A 25983-nucleotide genomic window follows, 5' to 3' on the forward strand; every position below is an offset into this window, starting at 1 on the left:
GGAAGAGCAGGGTCAGGGATGGAGGAAGGGGGGCAGGGATGGAGGAAGAGAGCGGGGATGGAGGGGGGAAGGAGGAAGGGGGCCAGGAAGGAAGAAGGGGGGCGGGGATGGAGGAGCGGGGCGGGATTGGAGGAGTGGGGGTGGGGATGGAGGAGCGGGGGCAGGGATGGAGGAGCGGGGTCGGGGAAGGAAGAGCAGGGTCAGGGATGGAGGAAGGGGGGCAGGGATGGAGGAAGAGAGCGGGGATGGAGGGGGGAAGGAGGAAGGGGGCCAGGAAGGAAGAAGCGGGGCGGGGATGGAGAGGCGGGGGACGGGGATGGAGGAGCGGGGTGGGGATGGAGGAGCGGGGGGGGGGATGGAGGCGTGATGTGGGGATAGAGTGGGTGGGGATAGAAAAGTAGGGGTGAGGATGCTGGCATCTCTTATTTTGTGGAGTGGGGTCAGGGAGGTGCTGTCGGGAACCTTAACATTGCAGCAGGACCTGGAGATGACAATTGAACCAGACCCTGGGGACACAGATCTGGGCTTCCCAGCCAAGTGAAGAACAGATGTGAAGGCCCTGGGTGGGAACAGCTTCGCTGGTGTGAGAACAGGCTCCTGGGACTGAAGAGGAGTGAGCAGTGGGACAGGAGGACAGGAAAGCTCTGGGTGTCCAGGACAGGTTGGGGAGGAGTAGCCACAGCAAAGCCGCTTGGGAGAGCTGCTGGACAGAGGAGAGATGGTCCAGGCTTGGAGGGTGCTGGTGGTGGGAAGCGTGCAGATCTGGTATCCACACTGGAGGGTTTGCTAGTGGCATGGCTATTGGTGTGGGAAAGAGGAATCAATGCTTCTGGTGTGAACCACAGTGGCCTGAGGTACCCTTCACTGAGCCAGGAACAATAGGAGGGAGGGAAGTATCTTTAGGGAGTGGAACCAGGACTGCCTCATGGGGATGTATATGGTTACCAAAGAGGGACAGAGAACGAAGCAGGATCTGCAAACTGGGATCTCAGGGCTGGAGGCAGAATTTTGGACGTCAGCATATAGATATTACTTAAAGCAAAGAGAATGGATGCAAATCTATAAGCGAATGCAAATAAAGAAAAGCAGAAGGCAGACTGAGTGAGCCTGGGGACATTCCAATATTTAGAGGGCGCAAAGAGTAGGGGAAGCTTCAAAGGAGACCAAGAAGGAACCCAGGGAACCACAGGGAGCATCAGGAGGGTGTGACTGTGGCGTCAGGCAAGACCAGGAGAGCGATGCGTGAGGAGGAGAAGGAGACCAACAGAATACTGAGGAGGACCAAGAGCTGCCCGGCGTTTTGGGAGGAAGGAAGTCCTCGTGCCGGCGACAAAAGTGCTTTCTTTGGTCAGGTTGGTAAATGTCTAACTCCAGCGGGCCCAAAAGATAATGAGAATTGGAGAAGGGGAGACAGTGAGTACAGACAAGCCTTTGGCAAAGTTTTATTATAAAGGGAAATGGAGAAATGGGCTTGAAGAGAGTGAGGCTGGAGAGAGGTTTTTCATAGACCACCCAGAAGATATTGCAGTATTTCATGTGGTGATGGGAATAACTCAATGCAGAGAAGGAAAAACCTGGGGACATAGGAGGAAAAGGGAAAAATGGAAGGAAGAACATTCTCAAGACAGGAAAGGTGAATAAGAGCAATGGGGTCATTGGCCACAGAAACAGTCAGACTGTGGCCATGGACATGGGAAGAGACGGGTAGCTGGGGTGACAGGAAGATAAGGATATTCACTGTTGATTTTTTTTTTTTTTGCATTTTCTGAGGGAAAATAAGAAGTGAGGTCATCTGCTAAGACTGAGGAAGAGTGGGAGCTTAGAGAACAGAGAGGAGAGAGGAAGGGAAGGGAGGAAGGAAGGGGATGGGGATGTGGAGCGGTTCTTGAGTTGGGTGGGGAGTGAACTGACTGGCCAGGGCAAGTGGCTGGGGTGCCAGGTGGGGCTGCAGGCCGTGGTGATGAACCAGAAAGGAGCTGACTGGTCAGCATCCATGTGTGCCTCTCTCCAGCTACAGTCAGCTGTCCTCGGGCAGGTGTGGAGTGGGTAGAGTTGATGGGTCATCAGGCAACTTGGAGAGAGAGACAAGGGAACGTCACGGAAGCCCACAGAAGCTAAGCCCAGTAGGGAGGAAAATGTAGGTGCTAGAGATGATATGGAGAGTGTAAATTGATCAGGGCACTGGTGGGCTTATGAAGGCTATAGGCTGTTGGGAGGATACTTCACAGGTGCCGGGGGTTTGCTTGAGGGAGGAGAGTGGAGATCCTTCTTGAAAGAGCAGTGAGGAGGGGGCAAGAAGGACAACTGTTCCAAGAAGGACATCTGCTCCACCTCCAGGGACACAAGGGAGGGAGGGTGCGTGGGAAATGAAACAGCCCTCGAGGAGGGGATTGGGGGGCAGTGTCCTCAGGGCTGGCAGGAGATGAGTAGAAGAGGGGGTTGTGAAACGGACACAGGGGATTGTGCTGATTTTTTGTTTTTCTTTTGAGACGGAGTCTCGCTCTGTCACCAGGCTGGAGTGCAGTGGCGTGATCTCGCCTCGCTGCGAACTCCACTTCCTGGGTTCAAGCGATTCTCATGCCTCAGCCTCCCGAGTAGTTGGGATTACAGGCATGTGCCTCCATGCCCGGCTAATTTTTGTATTTTTAGTAGAGACACAGTTTCACCATGTTGGCCAGGATGGTCTTGATCTCCTGACCTCATGATCTGCCTGCCTCGGCCTCCTAAAGTGCTGAGATTACAGGTGTGAGCCACTGTGCCCGGCCAATTTTGCTGATCTTTAACCAAAGGTTGAAGAGGGAAAAGAAATGGGAGGTGGACAGAAGACAGGTGGAATATATGGGGGATAATTGGCTGCTCAGAGCCTTCAATCGAGGGGTCCAGGTAGTGATGGTCGTCCCGGGAGGCTGTGACCACTGTGATGAGGTTGTGACAGCTGAGGTGATGAGAGATGAAGGGTATAAGGTACAAATAAATGCCTCCTTAGGGAAGGGTGGGGGTGTGTCAGGGAATGGTAGGTATCATGGTAGGAGAAAATGTCTCCACCGGAGTTCTGAGGTGTTCTCTGAAATCCTCTGGAGGGTGGCAGCAAACACAGAGGAGGAGCAGTCTTACAAAAAAACACGTGCAGGGTGGAAGATATTTCAAAACTGTATGTGTCCGTTACTTATGTATGGGAACGATTAAAAAAAATTTTTTTTAATCCCTGTCTTTTTGAAGGAAATGCTTTGCAGACGTCAAAAATCCTAAATATGACTGAATGGGGACAGATCATTTTATGTTTGTCTCATTGCAATGTAGAAGGTATGCTTTGGGATTCCAACTAGTGGCTCGGGACAGTCCTTTAGCCAAAACCTTGGCTTCTTTGGTTATGAATGTGATGATAATCTGTGTGGCATTAAAGGTGAACAAGGTACTTTACAATATGAATGTTGGCTAAATATTAGGTTCTAAGTCCCAAGGACACACTAGGTCTAAATGTGGCACAGCTATAGGACTGGTTTCACTTGGTGAGACATCAGTATGTTTGTTAGCATTGCCGTCTTAATGCAGGTGATTGGAGATATGTGTTGTTCAGCAATTCAGATTTCATAATGTTTAGACTATACTGCAACCATTTACGTATTTACATTTCTGGAACTATCAGAAGAGTGAATGTAATAACAAAATTGCTTACAAAGGAACTCTTATATGGATGCACCCAAAAAACTCAAATCCTTTATAAAATCCAGTGTGGAAAATGCGAATGCCTGGCAGAAATGTGGTCCCGCAGGTAACTTGTCTGTAGGTGATGAGGTTAGTATACACCTGAGGGTGATGAGAGTGGAGTGCGGTGGGAGAAACAGCGAAGCAACCCCTGACTCAGACCCCTCTGAGGATGGCCAGGGACTGCACGCCTGTGGGTACAGGGACTTTGAATGGAGGGAAGAAGGGAGCTTAAGGAATGGGGCAGAGTAAAAACCCAATAAAGGTCTTCGTTAGAGCTGTTTCCTGACCCACAGCTCAGGAGCCCCAGGAGGAACAGAATACCTTCTACATTGCAATGAGACAAACACAAAATTTGTGTGCTGTGAGAAGAGGTGACCTTCTCTATCTCCCCTCTCTCATTCATCGATGCAGAGTGAAGACTACAGTGATGAAACTGCACAACTTCAACACTGCTATGCTCAAACAATGCCCAGAAAGGACTTTTAAAATGTTAGTTCCGACGCCACATCCAGTTAGCCCTCTGTATCTGTGGTTCCACATCCATGCATTTCACCAACCTAGGGTGGAAAATATTGCAAAAAATATGGTCTGCACTGAACATGTGCATGTTGTTTTTTCTTGTCATCCTTCCCTAAACAGTTCAATTATTTACATAGCACATTGTATTAACATTACATATTATAAGTAATCTAGAAATGATTGAAGTTTACAGGAAAATGTGCGAAGGTTATAAGCAAATACTGCACCATTTTATTAATACAACAGGGACTTGAGCACCTATAAATTTTGGTATCCTTGGGAAGTCCTGTAACCAATTTCCCACAGATATAGAGGAGCAGCTGCCAAATGTCATGGAAACTCATGGAACACTAGATGCTAGAGACTAGGGCGCAGCTGGCCCATGGTATATATCAATCAACACCCATTACAAACACAGTGATGAGGAAGGGAAATGAAGATAGAGATTCTTTGGGAAAGTTATTGCTAAGCTGACAGTCCTTCTATTCCACTAACCATATACATTTTTGTTATCTAGCCAGTTAGCAACCCATCTATTATTCATTTACTTCCCACTGTCACTCAGAAGGGCTTGGAGGTGGTTCGTGTAAGTACATACAACTCAGGCACATATCTTTTCAATCAATATTTGCCTCTTTAGTCACTGTTTTTTCTTGTTAAAATATTAACTTATTGTAGGCCAGAGACTTCTTTTGTGAATTCTGTTGTATTGGGTATTTCACTTTAGCTCTTCTTTGCGCCACCTGCACAACTCATAGGGGTTAGATAAGAAAGCTCAGGGAAGGAGCAGGGAGAGTGAAGAATCGCCACGGTAACCGGGAAAGGGCCGCGAATCCTTCCTACTGACGATAAAGAACTCTTTTACTATCTGTTGTTCACCTTCAACAGAATGACCCAGAAGTTGTGCCCTTCAGCTGAAGACCCAGCTAAGCTGTCAAAAATGTGATATGATATCTGTGCCTCAAATTGGTTTTTATTTTTAACACATTACACTTAAAACTGGAGGTTGTTAAATTGTTCCAAGTATATAGAGATAGAAATCCAAGAAAGAAGACGAGTTCAAAGTCACTGAACTTTAAATTGCCACCAGGAACAATCTGATTTTCTTTATCTTACACCCTTTGCTGTCCTTCCACCACTTTCAGCCTCTGTGCTCAAGTTTCCAATGTGTTTCTTATGAAACTGTATTATTCCCCAAAGCTACAATCATCCACACGGGCATTTCCAATGGTTCAGAGTGCACAAGAATCGGGCGATGTTCATCCCCACAGTCCCACTACCATTGGTCTTCACGGTATTTCTAGGACGTGGTCAGTCTGTTTAGTTGATACAGGTCTTCTTTTTATGTATTTTGAGCGCCCTGAATTTATAACGCTCTCCATTTTATATTTTTGAACATCTTGTAAACATCGCCAAGAAGAATGTATTACTAGAGAGACTTCTACTAACAGTTTGAATGAGGGGACTAAGTAGCTTTCATTTGGACGGGTCTACAGGCGGTTAGGACAACACACACTCGAGCCATAGCTTCTTAATCTAGAAATTGTGTGACCGAGCGCAGTGGCTCACGCCTGTAATCCTAGCACTTTGGGAAGCCAAGGCGGGCAGATCACGAAGTCAGCAGTTCGAGACCAGCCTGACCAACAGGGTGAAACCCTGTCTCTACTAAAAACACAAAAATTAGCCAGGCGTCATGGCGGGCGCCTGTAATACCAGCTACTCCAGATGTTGAGGCAGGAGAATCACTTGAAACCGGAAGGCAGAAGTTGCAGTGAGCCGAGATCGTGCCACTGCACTCCAGCCTGGGCGAAAGAGAGAAACTCCACCTCAAATAAATAAGTAAATAAACAAACAATAAATAAAGTGCATGACATTCAGTTCAGATGAGCACAGGAGTTTGTTAGGTTTGTATGCAGGGGATGAGCTAGAACTGTCTGGCAAGGCTCAAAACTGTTCTCATGAATATCTTTTCACTACTTGACTTGCTAACCCTGGATGTCTCCGCAGATAGAGAGGTGGAATTAGAGAGCTGTCAGGAGTATGCCCTTCTCTTCCAATTACTGGCAAGCTCTGTCTCAGCTTCTTTTCTATACATTAAGGGCGATGTGACTTATCAGCCTGGGGAGTTTTAAAAATAGTAATGACTGGGCCCCAGCCCTGAGGTTCTCTTTAGGTTATTCTGGGTAGGGCCTGTGTATCCTTATTTTCAAAAGCTCCACTCCTCCCCCAAATGGATGCTAATGAACAGCCAGGGCTGTGAACCACTGGCTTGGGGTTTCTTTGCACAGGTTATCAGTGACAAGTTGGGGCACATTTTTTAAAGTGCCAAATCCCAGGAGACCCTTCAGTCTCCATTCCCAAGGTTGACTTACTATGGCAACAAAACAGGTCAAAATCTCAGGCCAGAGAGGTGCCACACACACTGAACCCCAATCACACCTGATCACCCAGCATGTACTGCTTATGAGACTCAATTTCAAACATCCCCACCTTTGATCAGGCAGTTCTATGACGTGGCAGGGCACTTTGTCTTTTTCTGCCTGTTAAATCTTATCCTGCTTGGTTCCGTATGAGGCAAACAGGAGGCAAGCAATGCATGTTCATTCAGTTACTATTGCCAAATAAATTATGCCACTGTGGTTTGTGGGGAGCATTCAGTAATGCAACCAGTTTTCTTTCCATTATACTAATAAAATGCTTTTACATCACACTACAGACTTTTGCAATCCAGTCTGTCTCCCTAGCTGTGAGGCAGCAAGGGTGCTTCATTTATTTCTGAAGCCCTGGTATCTAGCATAGTACCTGGAACAAAGAGGTGCCTAATAAATGCTAGCTGGAGTCAATGATTTAAGATGACAGCATTAATTATTGTAAAATGAAATGATAATCAATTTCACATGTTTCATAGCTAGCATCCACAGTTCTTACACTCTATTCTGTAACAAATAAATACAATCAGAACCTCAGAACCTTTTTCTTTTAATCGTAGCTCAGAGTAACTTCATCAGAATCATCTTCTGCTGTTGGTAGATCTGTCTTTTATGACATACTTGCAACTGTGCTGAAGGTAGTGTTAGCTTAGGTAAAAGAGTACCTAACGACAATCACAAAAAAAGTGGCTTTTGGCTTGCCTGCTCTATTTTAAATGGAAATTTCTCTCCACTGACCATGTTTAAATGGTAATTTCTCTCCACTGACCATGAGGTATATACAATTGCCTCCTCTTTAACCAGTCTGGAAAATAATTTTGAAGCATCATTATCTCTGCCACCTCTGGCCCCTGGGTGGGTGCTGACTCAGTCGGAGCACACAGCTTGTTCCTCCACCTCCAGTGCTTCTTGCCCCATGGAGCTCAGAAGATAGATGTACTTGCTCATGGCAAATGCATTCAGTTCCCCTCAAACACAGATCCTTAGGAGAATCAGGAAACTGGATAAAAAGGGAGAGTATATTACCTTTCTCATTAGCTATGCCCCAATTTCTCTTAGGGCTGGGTACAGCAGTCCACACCTGCTTCCAGAATGTGCCTACTAAACTGAAGGGGTTGGTTTCTGGATGGGTCACCTTGTGGGAATATTACTGGGCAGGGAACAGTGATGACCAGTCGGTGCTCCAGAAAGCATGCAGAGCATGTCAACAAGAGGGTGGAGAAAATTTAGATGTGATGGAATGAGAATGACCCATGTGTTCCAAGGCTCCCACCTCCCTCTGACTATCAAGGGACATCCTGCCATTGTGAGTTGAGCAGGTGAGAGCACCCTACTTCTGCTGAATCACAGAAAGGATGGAGAAGGATACTCCTTGATGGAAGTGGAGGAAAGGGGATTAGAGAGAGAAGTTGGCTCATTCCATGTAATAGAGTTTAGAGAGAACGTGGGAGGGGACAGTAAATATTTCAAGGGCTGCTAAAATGAAGGTTGAGTGGATTTGGTGATTACGGGGGAAAGAAAATAGGCTGAATACCAAATCCTTATTAATGTGTTTCAACAGATGAGATTTAGCAGAAAATGGAATTTTGAGTTACATGCATGGTGGCCTCTGATCCTGCTCCTGGAAGACAACTTTTAGAAACTTGACCCCAATGGGATGGAGGGTGACCCAGTGAATAGCCACAGCTGTGATGATATGGTCAATGTTGATGTTTCTATTGATAATTTTGTTTCCAAAGAGAGTTTTGGAAACTTTGTCTTCTATCCTTAGAAGTTAGATTCATCAACTATTTTCTTATAAGAGACTTCTCTGACCCAGGAGCTTCAATAAACAATTAACTTTGAAAATGAACAATGCTTGTTTATTTCTACTGGGGATATTAATTGGAATGCAAAAAAATGACTAGGATACTGTTGGCCCGTTTATGGCCTTTTTCTCCTTGGTTTTTAAACAGTTCTGGAACTTTTTTAATCTAGCAAGATTTATTTGGCCTCTAAGCAAGGATTCCTCAGTGGCCATGTACAGATTATTTGGTACCGAAGTCACAAACACAAGCCTTTCACCTTAGCTGTCTTTGGAGGCTCTACAGCCCATAAAGCTTGTCAATTCTATTTTTTTTTTTTTAAGTGACTTGAGATATAAAGGAAAGTGTGGTAAAAATCTGTTGGGCTTTTAGCAACCCAAGCTCACCCATGCATCAGCTGTAACACTCAGGGCTTGGTACTTACATTCATAAGCAAGATTACTTCGCTGGGGACCTACTTTTCAAACGAAAGTCAAAACAGAAGTCGTTGCCTTAGGTAACCAGCTAAGATATTAATGCTCACGTATCAAAAGCTTGATTGTTCAGAATTGTACCAGTTTTCCAGTCATTTTTGAGTGGAACAAACCTATTAATGTAATCACATTAAGCAGAGAATAAAAATATTTCAAATTAGTGGTATTTATATATATACATCCTTATTTCAAGAAAAGGTATTAAATACAATAAATGGGAGGCAGAATATTCTGATGCACTGTCTGTGTGACTAAAGACCAAGCCAGATTTTGCTTAACTACAAAACCTTCCGCTCATCTCTGCTGTAATAAAACAAGCTTCCATCTATTTTTAAGGTAAACTGTTTGTTAAAGATTCATTAAAACTAATTCCATCAACAATTCCAAAAGCTATTAGAGTTAAATATTTAAACTAAATTTTAAGGGCCAAAAGGGAGTATTTGTGGCTTAATGTACAAATAAATACCACCTGACATACCAGTAGCTTTCATTAGTTTGTTTCAGCTCTGTTGCTTCTAATGAAATTTAATTAAATTGATTTGGATACTTAAAGGTACAGTACATATAAGCATAAGGATCTGTGCAACACCATCTTTTAAAAGCAAATACTGTGTAAATCTGTTTTAGGAATTCAATTTACTGCTACTGGGCTAATTCTAAAGAACCAGTATAACCAAGAAGATTTGAAAACTTGGAAAAAATGTATATGATTTAGTAGAAGAAAGTATACCACTGTTAACCGCTAGGAGTTAATAGGGACCAATGGATGCAAAAAACCAAAACAAACAAAGAAATGAAAATATCTGGGAAATTGAAATAAGACCAAACCAGTCCTCTTACCTCCCTAGCTTTGCTTTTGAGGCCTTAAAACAAAGATTTGACTTGGATGAGTTTTAACAATGTCCTCTGTGTTTCAATTAGTACTGCAAAGTTAAGTTCGGGATAAAACTAAACAGTCCAGTCTTCAGATTTAGGAATCCAAATGTCTAGCTTCTAATATATCACTTGAATAGTCAGCTATTTTACATATATACTTATCACTGGTGAACAAATTCGATGTTTACCCTGGGTCTCAACTTCAGGTTCTCTGTATTCTAGTCTACTTCAAAATGCTTCTGACAGGCTGGGTGCAGTGGCTAATGCCTGTAATTCCAGCACTTTGAGAGGCCAAGGTGGGCAGATCACCTGAGATTGGGAGTTCGAGATCAGCCTGAGCAACATGGAGAAACCCTGTCTCTAGTAAAAATACAAAATTACCCGGGCATAGTGGCACATGCCTGTAATCCCAGCTACTCAGGAGGCTGAGGCAGGAGAATTGTTTGAACTAGGGAGGCAGAGGTTGCAGTAAGCTGAGATCAAGCCATTACACTCCAGTCTGGGCAACAAGAGCGAAACTCCTTCTCAAAAAAAAAAAAAAATGCTTCTGAAAACGTGAATGGAAGCAGAGTCATTGAACATGCCCTCTGCTACTCTGCTAGGCTTACACTCTGGGGTAGCTTTTATTCAATAAAAATTAGTAAGTAGCTAGCACCATGCTGGGCACAGGGCAAGAACAGAGAAAGACTGGCATAGCTGTTGAGGGGAAGATGAAGGAGAAACAGGTGTTCAAAGCATGATCACATCATGCTTCATACAGCCAGGTTGTAAGAGCCATGAAGGAAAAGTACAGGTTATTGGGAAGGACTGCTATTAGCCTTAGAGAGCTGGAGAAAGTCAGGGAAGTTTTCTGGAAGGGTTATAGTTACACTGGGGCAGCAATAACCAGGCTTGGAGGGAGAGAAGGGGAGGCATTCCCGGGGGAGGAACTGACTTGTGTTCAGGCAATGCCAAGGCTCTGAGGTGGAAACAGCTTTGTGCCTGAAAAGGAAGAGCCAGGGGAAGCAAGAATAGTGTGGGCTGAGGCAAAGCGATTGCAGGCAGGGTGGAGGGAAGTCAGCGCAGGGAGGTGAGCAGGACTTTGTGAGAAACTGGAAGGTACTGAAGAGTTTTAATCATGAGAAAGGCCAGGTCAGATCGGGATTTTTAAAAGTATATTCTAAATGCTTAATGGAAAATAGACTGAAGATGGTAACGTTGATTCCAGAAAACCAATTAGGCAGTAATATTGTACCAGGACCAGGGACAGATGATGATGGAAGTAAGGATGGGAGACATAGTTGGGTATGGGAGATATTTGGGAAATATATCATCAGGGTTTGCGAAAGATAGAGTGGAGATAAGAAAGAAGGAAGTATTAGTTGGATAACTCTCAGATTTCTGAGAAGAACAAGGTGGGTTAGGTGCTATTTACTGAGATGGGCAACCATGGAAGAAGAATAGATTTGGGGAATATACTGAGAGCTAAGCACTGGATGTATGGACAGTTAGAGCTGATGAGCTACCTAAGTGCAGATGTCATGTGGGTAGTTGTATGGATGGGTTTAGTGTTCAATAGTTAAGACCAGATAGAGAAATAAATGTGGATACAACTAGTCTTCAAATGCATTTAAAAACCATGGGAGCAGGGTGCAGCAAACCACCATGGCATGTGTATACTTATGTAACAAACCCGTACTTTCTGCACATGTATCCCAGAACTCAAAGTATAATTAAAAAACAATTGTCTTAAGATGGTAGTGCTTTGTGAACGGATCTTGCCTATATGCTGTGAGGTTCTCATGAGACAGGTTCTGTGAAAACAAAACAAAACAAAACAAAACAAAATGTGAGAGCAGATGAGATCATCTACAGTAGCAGACATAGGGTCCCAAACAAGGATGCTGCAGGGAAGACCAGGACCAGGGTGTTGGCAAAAAAGACTGAGAAGGAGCGGCTTGCCAGGTAGAGAAAAAAAAGAGTAGTGACAAAGCAGCCTGGGAGGAGGCTGTTTAACAGAGGAAGATGTGTCAGGGCCTCCCCAGTCCATGGCCTTTTCTTCCTGGATACCCATCTAGACGACACGTCCCAGCCTCTCCTGCCATGTGGCAACCTTTCACACCCATGCGATGGAGATCTAGCCAACGGAGGCGGGGCAGTGGGCATGTGTGTTGCCAGGGATAGCTGCAGGCCTTACGTCGTGCCAGAGCCACGGATGGAAGGAGGAGTCTGGGTCCTGAGTGCCCACATGGAGAAGAGCTGACCTGTCTACTTGAACACCTGTCCAGGATGAATATAGGAGCAAGAAATAAACTTTCGTGTAGTTGGATCATTAGATGTTTCGGTCTGTGTGTTACAGTGGGGAGCCCTCCCTAAGTCACACAGGCAATGAGACTCGTTGAACGCTGCAGTTAGGAGCCCTTTCCATGGAGGCATGAGGACTGACTGCTAGGGGTTGATGAGTACAACAGAAAGTGAGAAAGCCACCATGAATGAACTCCAACCTTCCTAGAAACCTCATTGTGAAAACTGGACCATGGGAGAACAGAAAGTGAGAAGGCAGAAGATGGAAAAGGATGGGGAGAGGACATTTTTCAAACACTGTAAGATAGAAGCACGAAGAGCGTATGTATCTCTAGGGGAAGAATGACCAGAGGGAGAGGATGAAGAAACAGGAAGGAGGAAAACGGACAGTATCAGGAGAAAATAAGCATAAAGTGAAACTATCAAGAAATAATTGTTAAAATGCATGCCACTATGTAATTGGGGAAAGGTAACCCAATATGGGTGCATCCACTTCGGAATTTCCAGAACCTAGAAGGGAGCGGAGGATCTAGCAGGTACTTAGTAAATATGCATTGAATGAACGAATGAATGTAAGTTACTAGGAGTGGCCATTTGCTTGTAGGATTGACAGGACTGCTCTAAGAGGAATCACATGGTATTAAGGAGAATAAGAAAATGAGGGTACTATCGCATTGACTGGCATAGAGAAAAACCCAACTGCTGCACACTTTTATTTTATGCTACATATCTTACCAGTGGTCAATATGTCATCCAGTTAAATGGAGCACTGGCGGTGAGGACGCCATGAACAGCTCTCTCAGAGCAGTACATGGGAATTGTAAATTCACCCAGCTTTAACCTCAGGAACTGCTGGTAGCCTGTCACAGGCATGGGGTTATGATAGGACACGTGGCAACAGCAAGAAGCATCGGAGGCAGTTCCACATTCTGTGACCTTACTTCTTCCCTTGGTTGTTGCTGATGTTCTTATATTATTCCAGCTACAAAACAGAGTCTGAAAATGTACAGTTCTCTTTGCATCGAACTAGCTGGCCTCCCTGCATAAGGCAGAGGAGTCATGGACTTGGGGCCGTTTTCAAGGTTAAAGCCAATTGGTAATTACTGTAGAAGTACTTCCAGTGAAATGACAGCACTGTGGGATCTCCCAAGAATGTGGCTTTTATAAAAACTGGGCACAGATACTCAAAAGGAGCATTGGTGCTGGTGCACACATAGCATGGATGTCCAGGGAATGAGCATCTCCATAGCCTTTTCTTCACTTTTGCATCCTGTAATAGAAACTCTGCTTTTCAGTGAAGCCCCTAGACAGGGGGACGTAGGTGGCCACTTGATTAAGAACTGGAAGTATTTACAAAGGCATGTCTCTAAAAGAAAAACGCATGCCCGTCCCGGCTCTTTTCCATTCCAGTTGTTTGCAATGTGGGCAGACTGATAGTCAATATGGATAATACAGATGAGGGCAACACTCAGGAGGTGGTAAGCATGGAGTTAGGAGGAGCCAAACCCCTGGCTCTGGCAGAAGTTATATCAGACTTTGACCATTACACTCAGGTTTTTACGTGAGAGGGAGTGGGAGGCTGAATAATGCTGTCTGCCCCATAGAAGATGTAACCATCCGAATTCCCAGAAGCAGTGAATATGCAACCTTAAATGGCCAAAGGGACTTTGCAGATGTGATGAAGTTAAGGACCTTGAAAGGGAGAGATCATTGTGAATATCCCAGGAGGCCCGATATAATCTCAAGGGTTGTTTCTTATACGAGAGACTCGGGCGGTCACAGAGCAGGCAGTACGACGACGGAAAAAAAGAAATTTCAAAGATGCTGCACTGCTGCCTCTGATGGTGGAGGAGGAGGCCACCAGCCAAGGAATGCAGGCAGTCTTTAGAAGCTGGAAAAGGCAAGGAAACAGATTCTCTAGAGAACTTGTAGATAATTAAATACTGGTGATAAGGTACTATGCCAGGATATTAATGTAATTTCCTTATTGTCTCTGTTCTGGCTAAGGTCTCAAGCAAGGCAAAGAATAATAGATGCCCCCTTGCCCCACTTTCTCGAAATGTTAGACCTTCCACTTGGAGCTGCAAAAGTGGTGGACATATAGGGTTCTGCAGTATTAGCATATGACTCAACTCCAGATTGTATAACATTAGGCTGAGTGTGGAAGTGGCTGGTGGTGAAAACTTCCTTGGAAGTAATCAGTTGGTTGGGGATTCCTCACCCTCCCTCTCCAGAAGCCCAGAGAGTGGACTATGTAAAGAGTTTCACCATGAGCTCCCTGAAGTTTGGGGGTGGCAGGGCCTGGTGTCTTCAGTGGCATTAGCAGGGTGATACAGAGATTCAGTGCCAGAGGTGAACTGACCATGGAGCCAAGAACTTTCAGGCCCACCCACTACATGGGCCCCTTCCAGGGTCTGTACCTAATTTTATATTCATAAAGTGTACTCTTCTTCTTAAATAGACTTCCAAAACGACAAAAGCTACAGGGGCACAAAATTGGTGTCTTCCCTGGCCTGTGTGTAGTCTGAGGCCGACTGAGAATTCTGAGAGAGATGGCTGAGGAGGTCAGCCATCCCCAGTTGGGAGGTCCTTGGTTGCATGGTGGTACTTCTGAGCAACCCACCCCACTGCCCTCCTGAGAGATGGAGCTAGCCAGGAGACATCTCCCATGGGAAGAGTGTACCCAAGCCAGGATATAACCAAGATGGTCAGGTTCTGCTCTCCTCCTCTTGAGTCTCCTTTCCCACTTAGCTCAACCTTGGGAGGCATTGAGACGGGGAAGCCGCAGCTTATATGAGAAGGGGAGGGAGAGGAGATGGAGCTGGGAAGAGAGAAGAAACTGATCATGCTGTCTCTCAAGCACACTGAGTTCTCATAGATGTGATATCACCCAGTCTATTGGATCCACCAGAAAACGAGGGAGTAAGTTTGAGTTAATTGCCCCAAAGTAAGTAAGAAGAATGGACGTAGACTTACATTAAACTTACTGAGTTTACTAGCTCCTGATCTGGTCCTTTGATTCTGCCTTTTGTCTCTGGGGTATTTTTGTAGGTTTTGATTCAAAATGTTATGAGTGAAGCCTTGTAAAAGGTTGGAATGACAGAGGAAGTGTTTAGTTTGGGTACTGCTATATGGGATTTCCCCTGACTTGGGGATCTATCCCAGCAACAGCTGTAAGTTAGTCACTTCTTGTTTAGCAACTTGCCATGTGCCAAGTGCATTTCCACTTTTGCACAATTGATTTTTGCTTCTGTTCCCATTTGTGCCTTTGCTTTTGGACAGATATCATATGATGAGTATCTGAGAATTGTCTCCGAGAGGTCAGGAGACTTCGTGAAGAAAGACCTTCTTTGTCAATACCAAACATCAACAAACAACGTCCAGATTTATGGAGGAGACAGTATGGTAGCTGAGTTTAACCTTAGCCTTTTTGTTTTCTACCCTAACTTGACATCAAGTGATTTAGAAAAGAAAGAACTTGAGGAGCTACAATTGCAAACCTTGTGGACACTAGCCTTGGGTTGTTTTAAAATCTGGCCGAAAGTCCTTATGTTCTTCCAATAATCTGTTGTTGAAGAATTTTCCAGCACAGTAGAAAGATTAATAAATTCCCGTTAAGCAATTTCCTTGATAAAATGACAGCTCTACATTTACTAGTTTAATTTATTTCTATAGAGGATTTACTACTTTTTCATCCCTATCTTAGATACCCAGAAAGTAGAATCTATTAATTCTCAAAATGGCAACATATTGGAAGACATATTAAAGCCCTTCAGTATTCCTCACTCTTCATACTGCAAAGCTTAAACATCAAAATTTTGAATTTTGACTATATTGTGTTTTTCCTTGACATTATTTCAAAGTATCTTTCTAATTCTCACTGGAATATGGTATTGTTTTTCAAATGTCCAGCAGATGAGGGTAATGGAGTGATATTAAACATGAGAACATCACTTCTGTTTGCAGGGCCATGGGCTACTGGCTCATCTATGTAGAGTGATCAGTCTCCCATAAGCAAGCTGTGAAAGATGACAAAAGGCTGTATTTACTCCTTCATCCACTCTGGTTTGGACATTTGAGGAAATCTACAGGCACTCCCTTACCCATCTATAATTACTTATTGATTTCTTGTTTTGTGAGTGCAATGGCGGCAAGAGCTAATAAAATGAATCCAAGAGAGGTAAGGAAAGAGAGCCTAGTGTGAGACAGGCCATGAAGGGCATGACTCCACTCCCATCAAAGCTCATTCTTCACTTGCTGTGCAACCCGAGAGTCTATCTTCTCTGACAATAAAAGGAAGGATATTGAAAGATTAGTTTTACGTTTTCTTTCTCTCATCATGAGTGCAAGAGCAGATACAGTATCTCTATTCAGAGAAATATGATCTTACTCTGTTTCAAGCACAGGCAGTTTGGTATTTTTCAAGACATGAACTCACTGTGCAAGATACCAACATTGTATGTGGGGTGGAGTAGAGGGTGGCACAACCATAAAAACACCAGGCCATCAATATTAGGAGGTTTCTAACCCCACTGCTTGCCAACAAGAGGTTGGGTCTGACATCTGATCTACCTGTGAAATTTGATCCATACACTTAGGAACTATGGATTTTATTTATTATTTATTTTTATTTTTTGAGACAGGGCCTCACTCTGTCACCCAGGCTGGAGTGCAGTGGCATGATCTCTGCTCACTGCAGCCTCCACCTCCTGGGTTCAAGCGATTCTCCTACCTCTGCCTCCTGAGTAGCTAGGATTACAGGCGTGCACTGCCTGTAATTTTTGTATTTTTAGTAAAGATGGGGTTTTACCATGTTGGCCAGGCTGGTCTCAAACTCCTGACCTCAAGTGATCCACCTACCTCGGCCTCCCAAAGTGCTGGGAGTATAGGTGTGAGCCACTATGCCCTACCTGAACTATGGATTTTAATTCACTCGGAGAGATACTGAGTGGATGCTGTTCTCTCTGAAGCACTTTGAGATTCTTAGAGCAAAATGAGCTTTAGGACCATAAGCTGAACACTGGAAAAATCATCTATCACTTTAACAACAGGGACTGCCCTGACCCTTTCCATAGTAACTTTACAGGGTCTGTTTGAATGGCCTGGCTTGTCTTCCAGGCAAGCAGTGCACGGAGAGGCAAGGGCATGGAAGTATGGAGGTAGCAACCCCTCAATTCTGATCGCCAGCTTTCAGCACCTAGCACTCTCAGTTGTAAACATGGGACTCTGTTTCCTATAGAAATATTGCCAGCAGGCATAGCTGCGTGGGAGAAAGGAGAAAGACTGTGGGAAGCAGACACTGGATAGGCCTCTAGGGACTAGAGGAGACAGAGTAGAGAGACCAGGGAGAAAGGAGCTGTAAAAATGTAGGCAGAGGTGAATAGCGATGATGATGATGATGACAAAATGAAATCCTCAGATCCAAACCTTCAGCTGCCTGTGGACAGGATGGCAGAGACGGCACTTGCCAATCAAGCAGCTTGGAAAAATGTTGTAGAACTAATGGCAGCAACTCCCATGGATATGTTACTTTCCATTTTACAAAGCGCTGTGATGACTTCTGTTCTATTTGAGACGTCAGCAATCCACTGTGGCAAGTATTATGGCTTTCCCGTCATGGATGGGAAAACCAAGGGAGGGGGTGGGTGGGATTGAGGGAGAGATGCCCGCAGTCTTCATGAAAGGCTATGAAGGTTCTTTGATGCAAAGGTCAAGGAAAGATACAGACTTGGATACACAAAGTGGAAGGAAGGCACCATGGCGACCCAGGCTTCCAAACCTCCAGAGACCCGAGGGTTTGTCCCGCTGCCTCCAGAGAACATGCTGCCAGGTATAAGAACAGCCAAAGACCATTTTAAGAGGTCGTTTACTTTTCTGGCGGCTCTGCATCAGGAATGGCTGCTCATCAGGTACAGATAACCGGCTGCCAAGCAACCCTAGTGCATCTGAAACCTGGTAAATCAGAGGGCTACTCTTTGTGTTCCACCCTTCAGCAGAAGTGGCCAGAGGACTGCCCGAAGTCAGTTCTTACACTGTTGGGCAGAGGGTCTCAAGTCACCTGCCCAAGGTCATGCTGCTGGTAAGTGGCAGGGCTGTGCCATGAACCCCTGGCCATCCACTCTTTGTATTTCACCAAATTGTAGGATGAGCCTTTCAGACACCAATGTGATCTCCAGTTTTATGAGTACAAGTTGAGTGTCCCGCATCAGGAAAGCATAGTCTGTTCTATTCTCCTCTGCTTCAAACAAGCTTGGAGGAATACATTCATTTTGGGGTGCTATATTACCAAAGGGACACCAACAAACTTACATGCATTTGGCAAAAAAGGATAGCATGGTGAAGGCTGTGGAAAGGCTGACATATTAGAATATAGCATGTGATGGGATTTAGGACATGCTAACCCCAAATATGGCACCTTGGCATTTGGGAAAACAACAAAGGCAGAAAGGTTTCTCTCACCTTTCTCTCATGCTTCTTCCCTTAAGCAGGTCATAAAACCCTCATTCGAGAGGTGCCTCCTTATACTGGAGCAAAGGAACATCCTTATCTCTGAACTCACAGGGGCACAGAGAGGAATCTGGAAGATCCCCCCATTTATCACCATTAGATCATACCCCTTTGTCCTCCAATCAGACTTCTCCATAGGTGTCCACTCTCCATCAGACTTAAGCATAAAAATACACAAGTTTACCTGTTTCTTTGGGCCTTTATTTCCTTATAGAGGTTCTCATGTAATTAATTGGCATGTAACTATCTCATGTAATTATCTAATTACACAGATAATTTTGTATGCCTTCTCTCTTGTTACTATAATTTGCTTTTCATTATAGGGGCTTCAGTCATGAACCTAGCGATGGGTGAAGGAGGATATTTCTATTCCTCTCCTACACATTTTAGACCTAGAAAAGAAATGATCTTGTAGATAAAGATGGCTAGCTTCAAATCCAGGAAGGCTATTGCAGAGAAGAGAGATTAGACTTTTCCAGTACAGCTTTCGGAGTACAGAAGTTGCAAATAATGAGATTGTTGCTTAATACAAGTAAGAAGTTTTGGATGATCACAGTTACCCCAAAATGGGATAACATGCCTCATTAGGTTGTGATTACAGCTGACATTAAAGCCATTTGAGAAGAAAACGACTTTTGGAACGGTACTGCCTTTCTTCTCCTGCCACAAACCTTTTGCAGCGGTTATGCTGCCCCTGTTCCCATCCTCCCTGGCAGGGGGCTGTGGCGATGGGACTGAGTTCTCACCCCGGGGTGTGAGCCCGACACTGGCAACTTCTGTGCCACTTGCCTTCCCCTCTCCCCTCTCTCACCCTATGGGCTGGAATGAGAAATGGGCAGAGCCAGGGTCCTTTGCTTACACAGGCAGGAATGACATTTCTTTTGCAAGGCAAAGCAATGCGACAGGTATCAGGGTCACCTGCTGGCCTTGGGCCACCTGCCTGAGCACGTATGGCTCCATAAGAGGGAAAGGGATCCATGTGTAGTCTCAGCTCCTATAGTTTTGGGTCTCTCTGTTAGACACTTAGCCTGTGTCCCAACCAATGCAAGTACTTCTTGGAGATGTTGTGCAGATTATTAAGGTATCATCTAAGAATTTATACATGATGATTTCTAAAATATTTTAATTCTATGTCTTCCTCCTCACCCATCTTCTGTCCTTCAAAACCAGCCATCCTGACAGTTCCCCAACCATAGTCAAACATAAGCACCCCATTATTTCAGTCACTTCATTTCTTTTTAAGTCCCAAGGTTCAAAAAAGACAAGAACTTTCCATCTCCTGCTTCTCTTGTACCCCGACATCCAGTCTGTTCCTATGGCACATCCTCTTTTCCTTTAGAAAATATCCTCTGCAATGACGCAGAACATTGAAGTTCTCTTTGTGGTTATCTAAAGACTGGCTTTAAAAGGGTGATGCATTCTTTAGCCTGCAAGTGATCACATTCTCCTACACCTGTTGATGTTTCTTTAGGGGAAAATAACGCAAAAGGCCAAGCTTCACAAAAGTCAAAGGTTCCGATGATATAAATATGCTTTGGTTCCAAATGCAGCATGAATCAAGCATAGTTTTATATCAATCAATACACCCTGCTAGAAGAATATTCTGGTTTGAATCAGAATGTGTCTCTCTAGGTAACATAAAGTAGGTGAGCTAATGAAACAACATCCTGGCCTCTGTGCCTGGGTATGATAAGAAAATGAGCATGACAGATGGTGCTGAATTCTGTTCCACGGACATGTAACTCTCAATCCAATTTCCATCTCTCCCCTCACGCTTTCTCTTTTATCCATAATGTCCTTATCTCTTACCTTCTAATTGTGCAAGCTCCATAAATGCCTCTCAAGACTTGGTCTACAAGTTTCTTTCCCTTAATTCACGCTTTAAAATCTGTAGTATGTAATTCAGAACTGAATGAAGTTGCCAATTATAGTTTCATATTTCATCTTTACCCCTAGTACCTTCTTCCCATATCTTATGTTTTCCTTTGGAACTCTTCCTTTGCTAAGCCTACAATAGATGTTTAATAAATAGATTTGAAACATGGATAATTAAAAGATATGGATCAGACATTTTTTTCAATGATATGCAAATTGTCAGTGAAGAACAAAATAGAAATCTATTTCACCACTGATTAAAAACAATTCATAGAGATGAATGAATTTGGTTTTCTCACAAAGGAGCTTTTCAAAAGAAAAGCTTTTTTGAATTTTGAGCTTTGCTATTAGCAGCACTTATGATACTGGGTACAAAGATCTTCCTTTCATTTCACAACTGCATAATTTGGAAATTATTAAGAACAGCTCTTTCTCAACATTTTTAAATCATAGGTCAACTAAAACATCACCATTCATTTGTTCAGCCCATCCTTCTTGAATCTCTTCAAATGAAACATATTTTATAGCATCTTCAGCTCTTGAGTTTTAGCTCCATGAAATTCCTGTCAACACATCCTTTTTTTTTCCATGGAAACAGACAGACAATTATGCTTTTTGAACTCTACTAACAACAATGAAAAACATTAAGATGGAAGACTCATATGACTATTCAAGAAAGAGTCTGGAAAGTCTCTAAAAGCTGCTTCCCTACAATGCACAGAAGTATCAGAAGGTATATTTCAGCAAACAGGAAACGTTCAGGATCTAAAGGAAAGAGGGTTTTACTTCACGCAGCAATATTTCGTTGAGCTTCTGGAGCCATTGATTCAGAATGGCCAGTTCCTTTCTAATTTATACCATGTTCCTTATTTCTGGCTGCCTGTTTAACTGAAGGACTCTTTCCTGGGCGAGACTTCATTTGTCTCCTGGAGGAATTCAAGAAGGAATTAACTAAGGATGCTGGGATAGGAATTTCAAACAAAATAGAATGGAAGCCAAAACACTGTAGATAAATGGCTTATGCTAACCCGTTATATAAAATGCTTCGGGAAGGACTTAACAGTTGTCCCCTGAGCCATACGGGTTTACACTGCATGGGTCCACTAATATGCAGATTTTTTTTCAACCAAATGCCCATAAAAAGTACAGCATTTGTGAGATGCAAAACCCATGTATAAGGAGGGCTGACTAATTTCTGCAGGGCCTTGAATATTCACGGATTTTGCTATCTGCGGCAGTCCTGGAACCAATCCCCTGTGTATACTGAGGGATGACTCTCATTGATCTAGAACCTCCACTTCATTTTGCACTCTGTTTCAACTTAAACACACTTCCTCTTAGGGAACAGGAAAATTTTGAAAGAAAAATATATAGGGTACACCTTATAAAACTTAAAGTGCAAAGTAATGAATACTTAAGGGAAGTTAGAAAGGCCTTGGGGGAAATCTAGAAATAGACTCTAACTTAGTAGAGACAGCTATTAAACATTTATTTTTTTCCCCATTGCTTAGAAAAAGACAAATTTTCCCTCTGGCAAGATGGGTCTCGTTCCCTATGATGCAAGCCCCTTACTGTGGGCCCATGTCCTTGGCCAGTGAGTGGCTGGTGACCTGGGGGATGGGGGCTGTAGATGGGGATGGAGGCAGCAATGATCTTGGCTTTCCCACTCCCTGCAAGTGGCCAGGGGGCTGCAGGTGGGTGCTGTGGGCAGTTGCTGATGGAAGCCCTTTTGCAGTCCTGTCTGTGCTTCCTGAATCCCTGCATGGAGACCAATGCCTATGCCATTCTCCCTGCTTATTGGTGATGTCCTCTACCCTCTATATATTTTTTTTTTTGAGATGGAGTCTCGCTCTGTTGCCTAGGCGACAGTCCAGTAGTGCGATCTCAGCTCACCTCAACCTCTGTCTCCTGGGTTCAAGCAATTCTCCTGCCTCAGCCTCCTAAGTAGCTGAGATTATACGCACTGCTACCACACCCAGCCTTTTTTTTTTCTTTGTATTATTAGTAGAGACTGGGTTTCACCATGTTGGCCAGGCTGGTCTCAAACTCCTGACCTCAGGTGATCTGCCCACCTCAGCCTCCCAAAATGCTGGGATTACAGGTGTGAGCCACTGTGCATGGCCTTCTACCCCTATTTGTTAACTCGGATTTAAACTCCCATGCTTGTGGGGCTTGTCACAATAAAACAACAACTTTTGGGAAACGTCAAAAAAAAATTCTCCCCTCCTAAACAAAAGAGTAAAGTTTGGCATTCCTTATTGAGAAGATTTTGGAAATGAGGCCTTGAATGGAACTTTCTAGATGTGACTTTTTTCTCTTAAGGCATTTTTGAGCCATGTTGGGGGTGAAGACTCTTTGGAAGTGTGTGATATGAATTCCTGCCTGCCTTGTGAGAGTGCAGTGAACAAATGCCGAGCATCGTGGTGATCCACATTTGTCACCGGAAGCACCATCTTCTTCCCTCTGGCCAGTAACACCGCGAGGTTCTCAGGGGCAGAGTGACATGGGTCAGACAGTTAAGTCTCCTATTCAATGTTCCTAGTCTGCAACGGTTCTTGATTCCCTGAATGATGTGCTCTGCATCTCTCTTTTTATATATATATATCTTTCCATATATATATCTATCTTTCCATATTTTTTTTTCCAAAATTACTTGTTAACATTTGTTGATGCTTTTTTCTTCCCCCCAATCCCTCTGTCATTACTTTGTAGTCTACTGTAGAATACTGAAGCTCAGGAGAATGAGCCTATTTCCTTTTCTGTAAGATGATTTAGGGTAACACCCTGCGAGCATGGGTCTGTCCAGTCCAGAAACTTCACGGATCTTAGGAGCTACTCAGGGGACATATCACCTCTTTTCTGGCTTCTTTACTGATTCTCGTTTCAGTTGTGTTTCAATGACTGAGGCTGTGGGAAAGTGCCCTCCACGTCTGTGACGCGTCTCAGGGCCCCGCAATGAGTGTTTGGGCTCAGGGCCCAGGTGAAGCCAGCCTTACCTTTTTGTAGAGACTCCTCAGATCTCGGTACTGCCACATGCTGTTGAGGACCTGAGATGCGGCCTTGACCACTTTTGGAGAGTGTCTGATGAAGGAAAGACAGGAAAGGCAAGATGTGAGTGGGACAGCTGTGTCACATTTCTATAATTCTTGTAGTATTTCAAACTTCTTCATTATTATTATATCTATCATGGTGATCTGTGATCAGCGGTCCCTCATGTTATTACCATAATTGTTTTGGAGTACCACGAACTGCGCCCACCTAAGACAGCAACTGTAATCAATAAATGTTGTTCCTTCCGACTGTTCCACAGACTGGCCCTTCCTCCTCTCTCTCCTCTGGCCTCCCTCTTCCGTGAGACAAAACAATGTAGAAATTAGGCTAATTAATAACCCTACAATGGCTCCCAAGTGTTCACATGAAAGGAAGGGTTGCACATCTCTCACTTTAAATCAAAAGCAAGAGATGATTAAGCTTAGTGAGGAAGGCATGCCAGAACCCAAGACGGGCCAAAAGCTGGGCCTCTTGTGGCAAAAAGTGAGCCAAGTTATGAATGCAAAGGAAACGTTCTTGAAGAAATTTAAAAGTAATACCCCAGTGAACACATGAATAATAAGAAAGTAAAACAGGCTTATTGCTGATATGGAGAAAGTTTGAGTGGTTTGGATAAAAGATCAAATCAGTCACAACATTCCCTTTAGCTAAAACCTAATCCACAGCAAGGCCCTAACTCTCCTAATTTGTTTTTTTTTTTTTTAGACTGAGTCTTGCTCTGTTGCCCAGGCTGGAGTGCAGTGGCGAGATCTTGGCTCACTGCAATCTCTGCCTCCCGGGTTCTAGTGATTCTCCTTCCTCAGCCTCCCAAGTAGCTGGGATTACAGTGCGTGCTACCACGCCCAGCTAATTTTTGTATTTTTAGTAGAGATGGGGTTTCACCATGTTGATCAGGCTGGTCTCGAACTCCTGACCTCGTGATCCACCCACCTCAGCCTCTCAAAGAGCTGGGATTACAGGCGTGATCCACCGTGCCCAGCCAACTCTCTTAATTTTATGAAGGCTTGGCGAGGTAAAAAAGCTACAGGAGAAAAGTTTAAAGCTAGCAGAAGTTGATTCATGACTTTTAAGGAAAGAAGATATTTCTATAACATAAACCAAAAAATTTGTGTGACTTGCTTTATTGAGATATTTGTTTATTGTAGTAGTGTGGAACCCAACCTACAATATCTCTAAGGTATGCCTGTAATTCCTTTGACTTAAAGACAGAGAATTTTAGATCTTTTCATGAATCCAGATGAAGCTGCATTTCATTCTCATATAGTCAATGCTGAACAAAGATTAAATGTGATGTTTTGTTGTATTTTATCATTTAGCTAAATATTTGTTCATGACAATAGCCAAGCAACTCTAGAAAAACATATATTAATATTCAGGTCATGATAGTGTAGTTGAAACATAATTAGTATGCAAAAATGCCTCTGAGTAGAAACAAAAGTGTAGTCTTTTGTTTCTATCTTTTGCATAGTTACAAAACCAAAAAAGACTGTGAATGTGTAATGAACAGCAGGTTTTAACCTCTCAATTAAAATGCCAATACATCACAGTATTATACTAACATGTGAAGGTCAAAGAAACTTTGCTTTCTTTTTAGACTTTAATTTTGATGCATTCACTAGACGGGTGCCATAGGAATTTCTACCTGAAAAACTCTTCTAAGTATGGATTGAAGGGCTTGGACAACTGAGTGTTTCTAATGTGACAAGTGATTATAACCCAAGCCACAATACACAGTTCTTTACTGACAGTAACAGTGGAGACTGTTAATAGCTTTTCCATCTTATGACAAAATACAGTGACACATTCAACACTACGTCCCATATAACTGTTAAAATTGGGGGGAAAAAAACCCAAATGTATTCTTGAGACAGATGAACATGATAGAATGTCCATAATGGATGTTTAAAATAATGTGGAAGGAATAAATAATCAAGATTTCAAAATGGCGAGTACAAGACTACTATAAGAGTTAATAACAATTACACAATTGGAGTTTGATCTTCACCAGAGCTGTCATGTCAGGGGTAGTGAGGACTTCAGTTGGTGCAGTTCATTGTGGCTGTCAACACAGCTGTGCCAGCGGCCAGATCACAGAACACCAGCCCCCTTGGTTGTGTCCGCCAGACACTGTGAGTTGTGCAGTTCTGATAGACTGTGACTGGCAACTCGCCAGTCTGACTCATTAACATCACTGCCTATTTAAGCTTGTATATATATATATAAAGAACATGTATAAATACATAAAAATAGAGCATCATAGCAAGGCACGTTTCTTCCATCTGTGTTTTCCCATACTATCACAAACAAAATCAGGTTTGAACGGAACTTATTTCTAGAAATAAGTTTTTAAGGAATAATTTAGGGTGGGCAGATTAGCAATCATTTTATAAATAAGCTATTCCGTATTTGTATTCCTACTGTTCCTAATTATTAAATTATCCTCAGTTCCAAAAATTT

The 25983-nt window shown here is 43.6% G+C and overlaps 1 protein-coding gene across 7 annotated transcripts in view; it reads right to left on the minus strand.

The window, feature by feature from the left end:
* Positions 1-25983, minus strand: part of CTNND2 (catenin delta 2) — a 928994-nt gene that overhangs the window by 22739 nt on the left and 880272 nt on the right. For all 7 annotated transcript variants that reach the window (XM_025387612.1, XM_025387608.1, XM_025387606.1 and 4 more), the window contains one exon: positions 23472-23556. In XM_025387612.1, coding sequence (XP_025243397.1) covers positions 23472-23556 — 85 coding nt within the window. The remainder of the gene's footprint in view (positions 1-23471; positions 23557-25983) is intronic.

The sequence above is a fragment of the Theropithecus gelada genome, chromosome 6 (assembly GCF_003255815.1).
Source record: "Theropithecus gelada isolate Dixy chromosome 6, Tgel_1.0, whole genome shotgun sequence".
Taxonomy (NCBI): domain Eukaryota; kingdom Metazoa; phylum Chordata; class Mammalia; order Primates; family Cercopithecidae; genus Theropithecus; species Theropithecus gelada.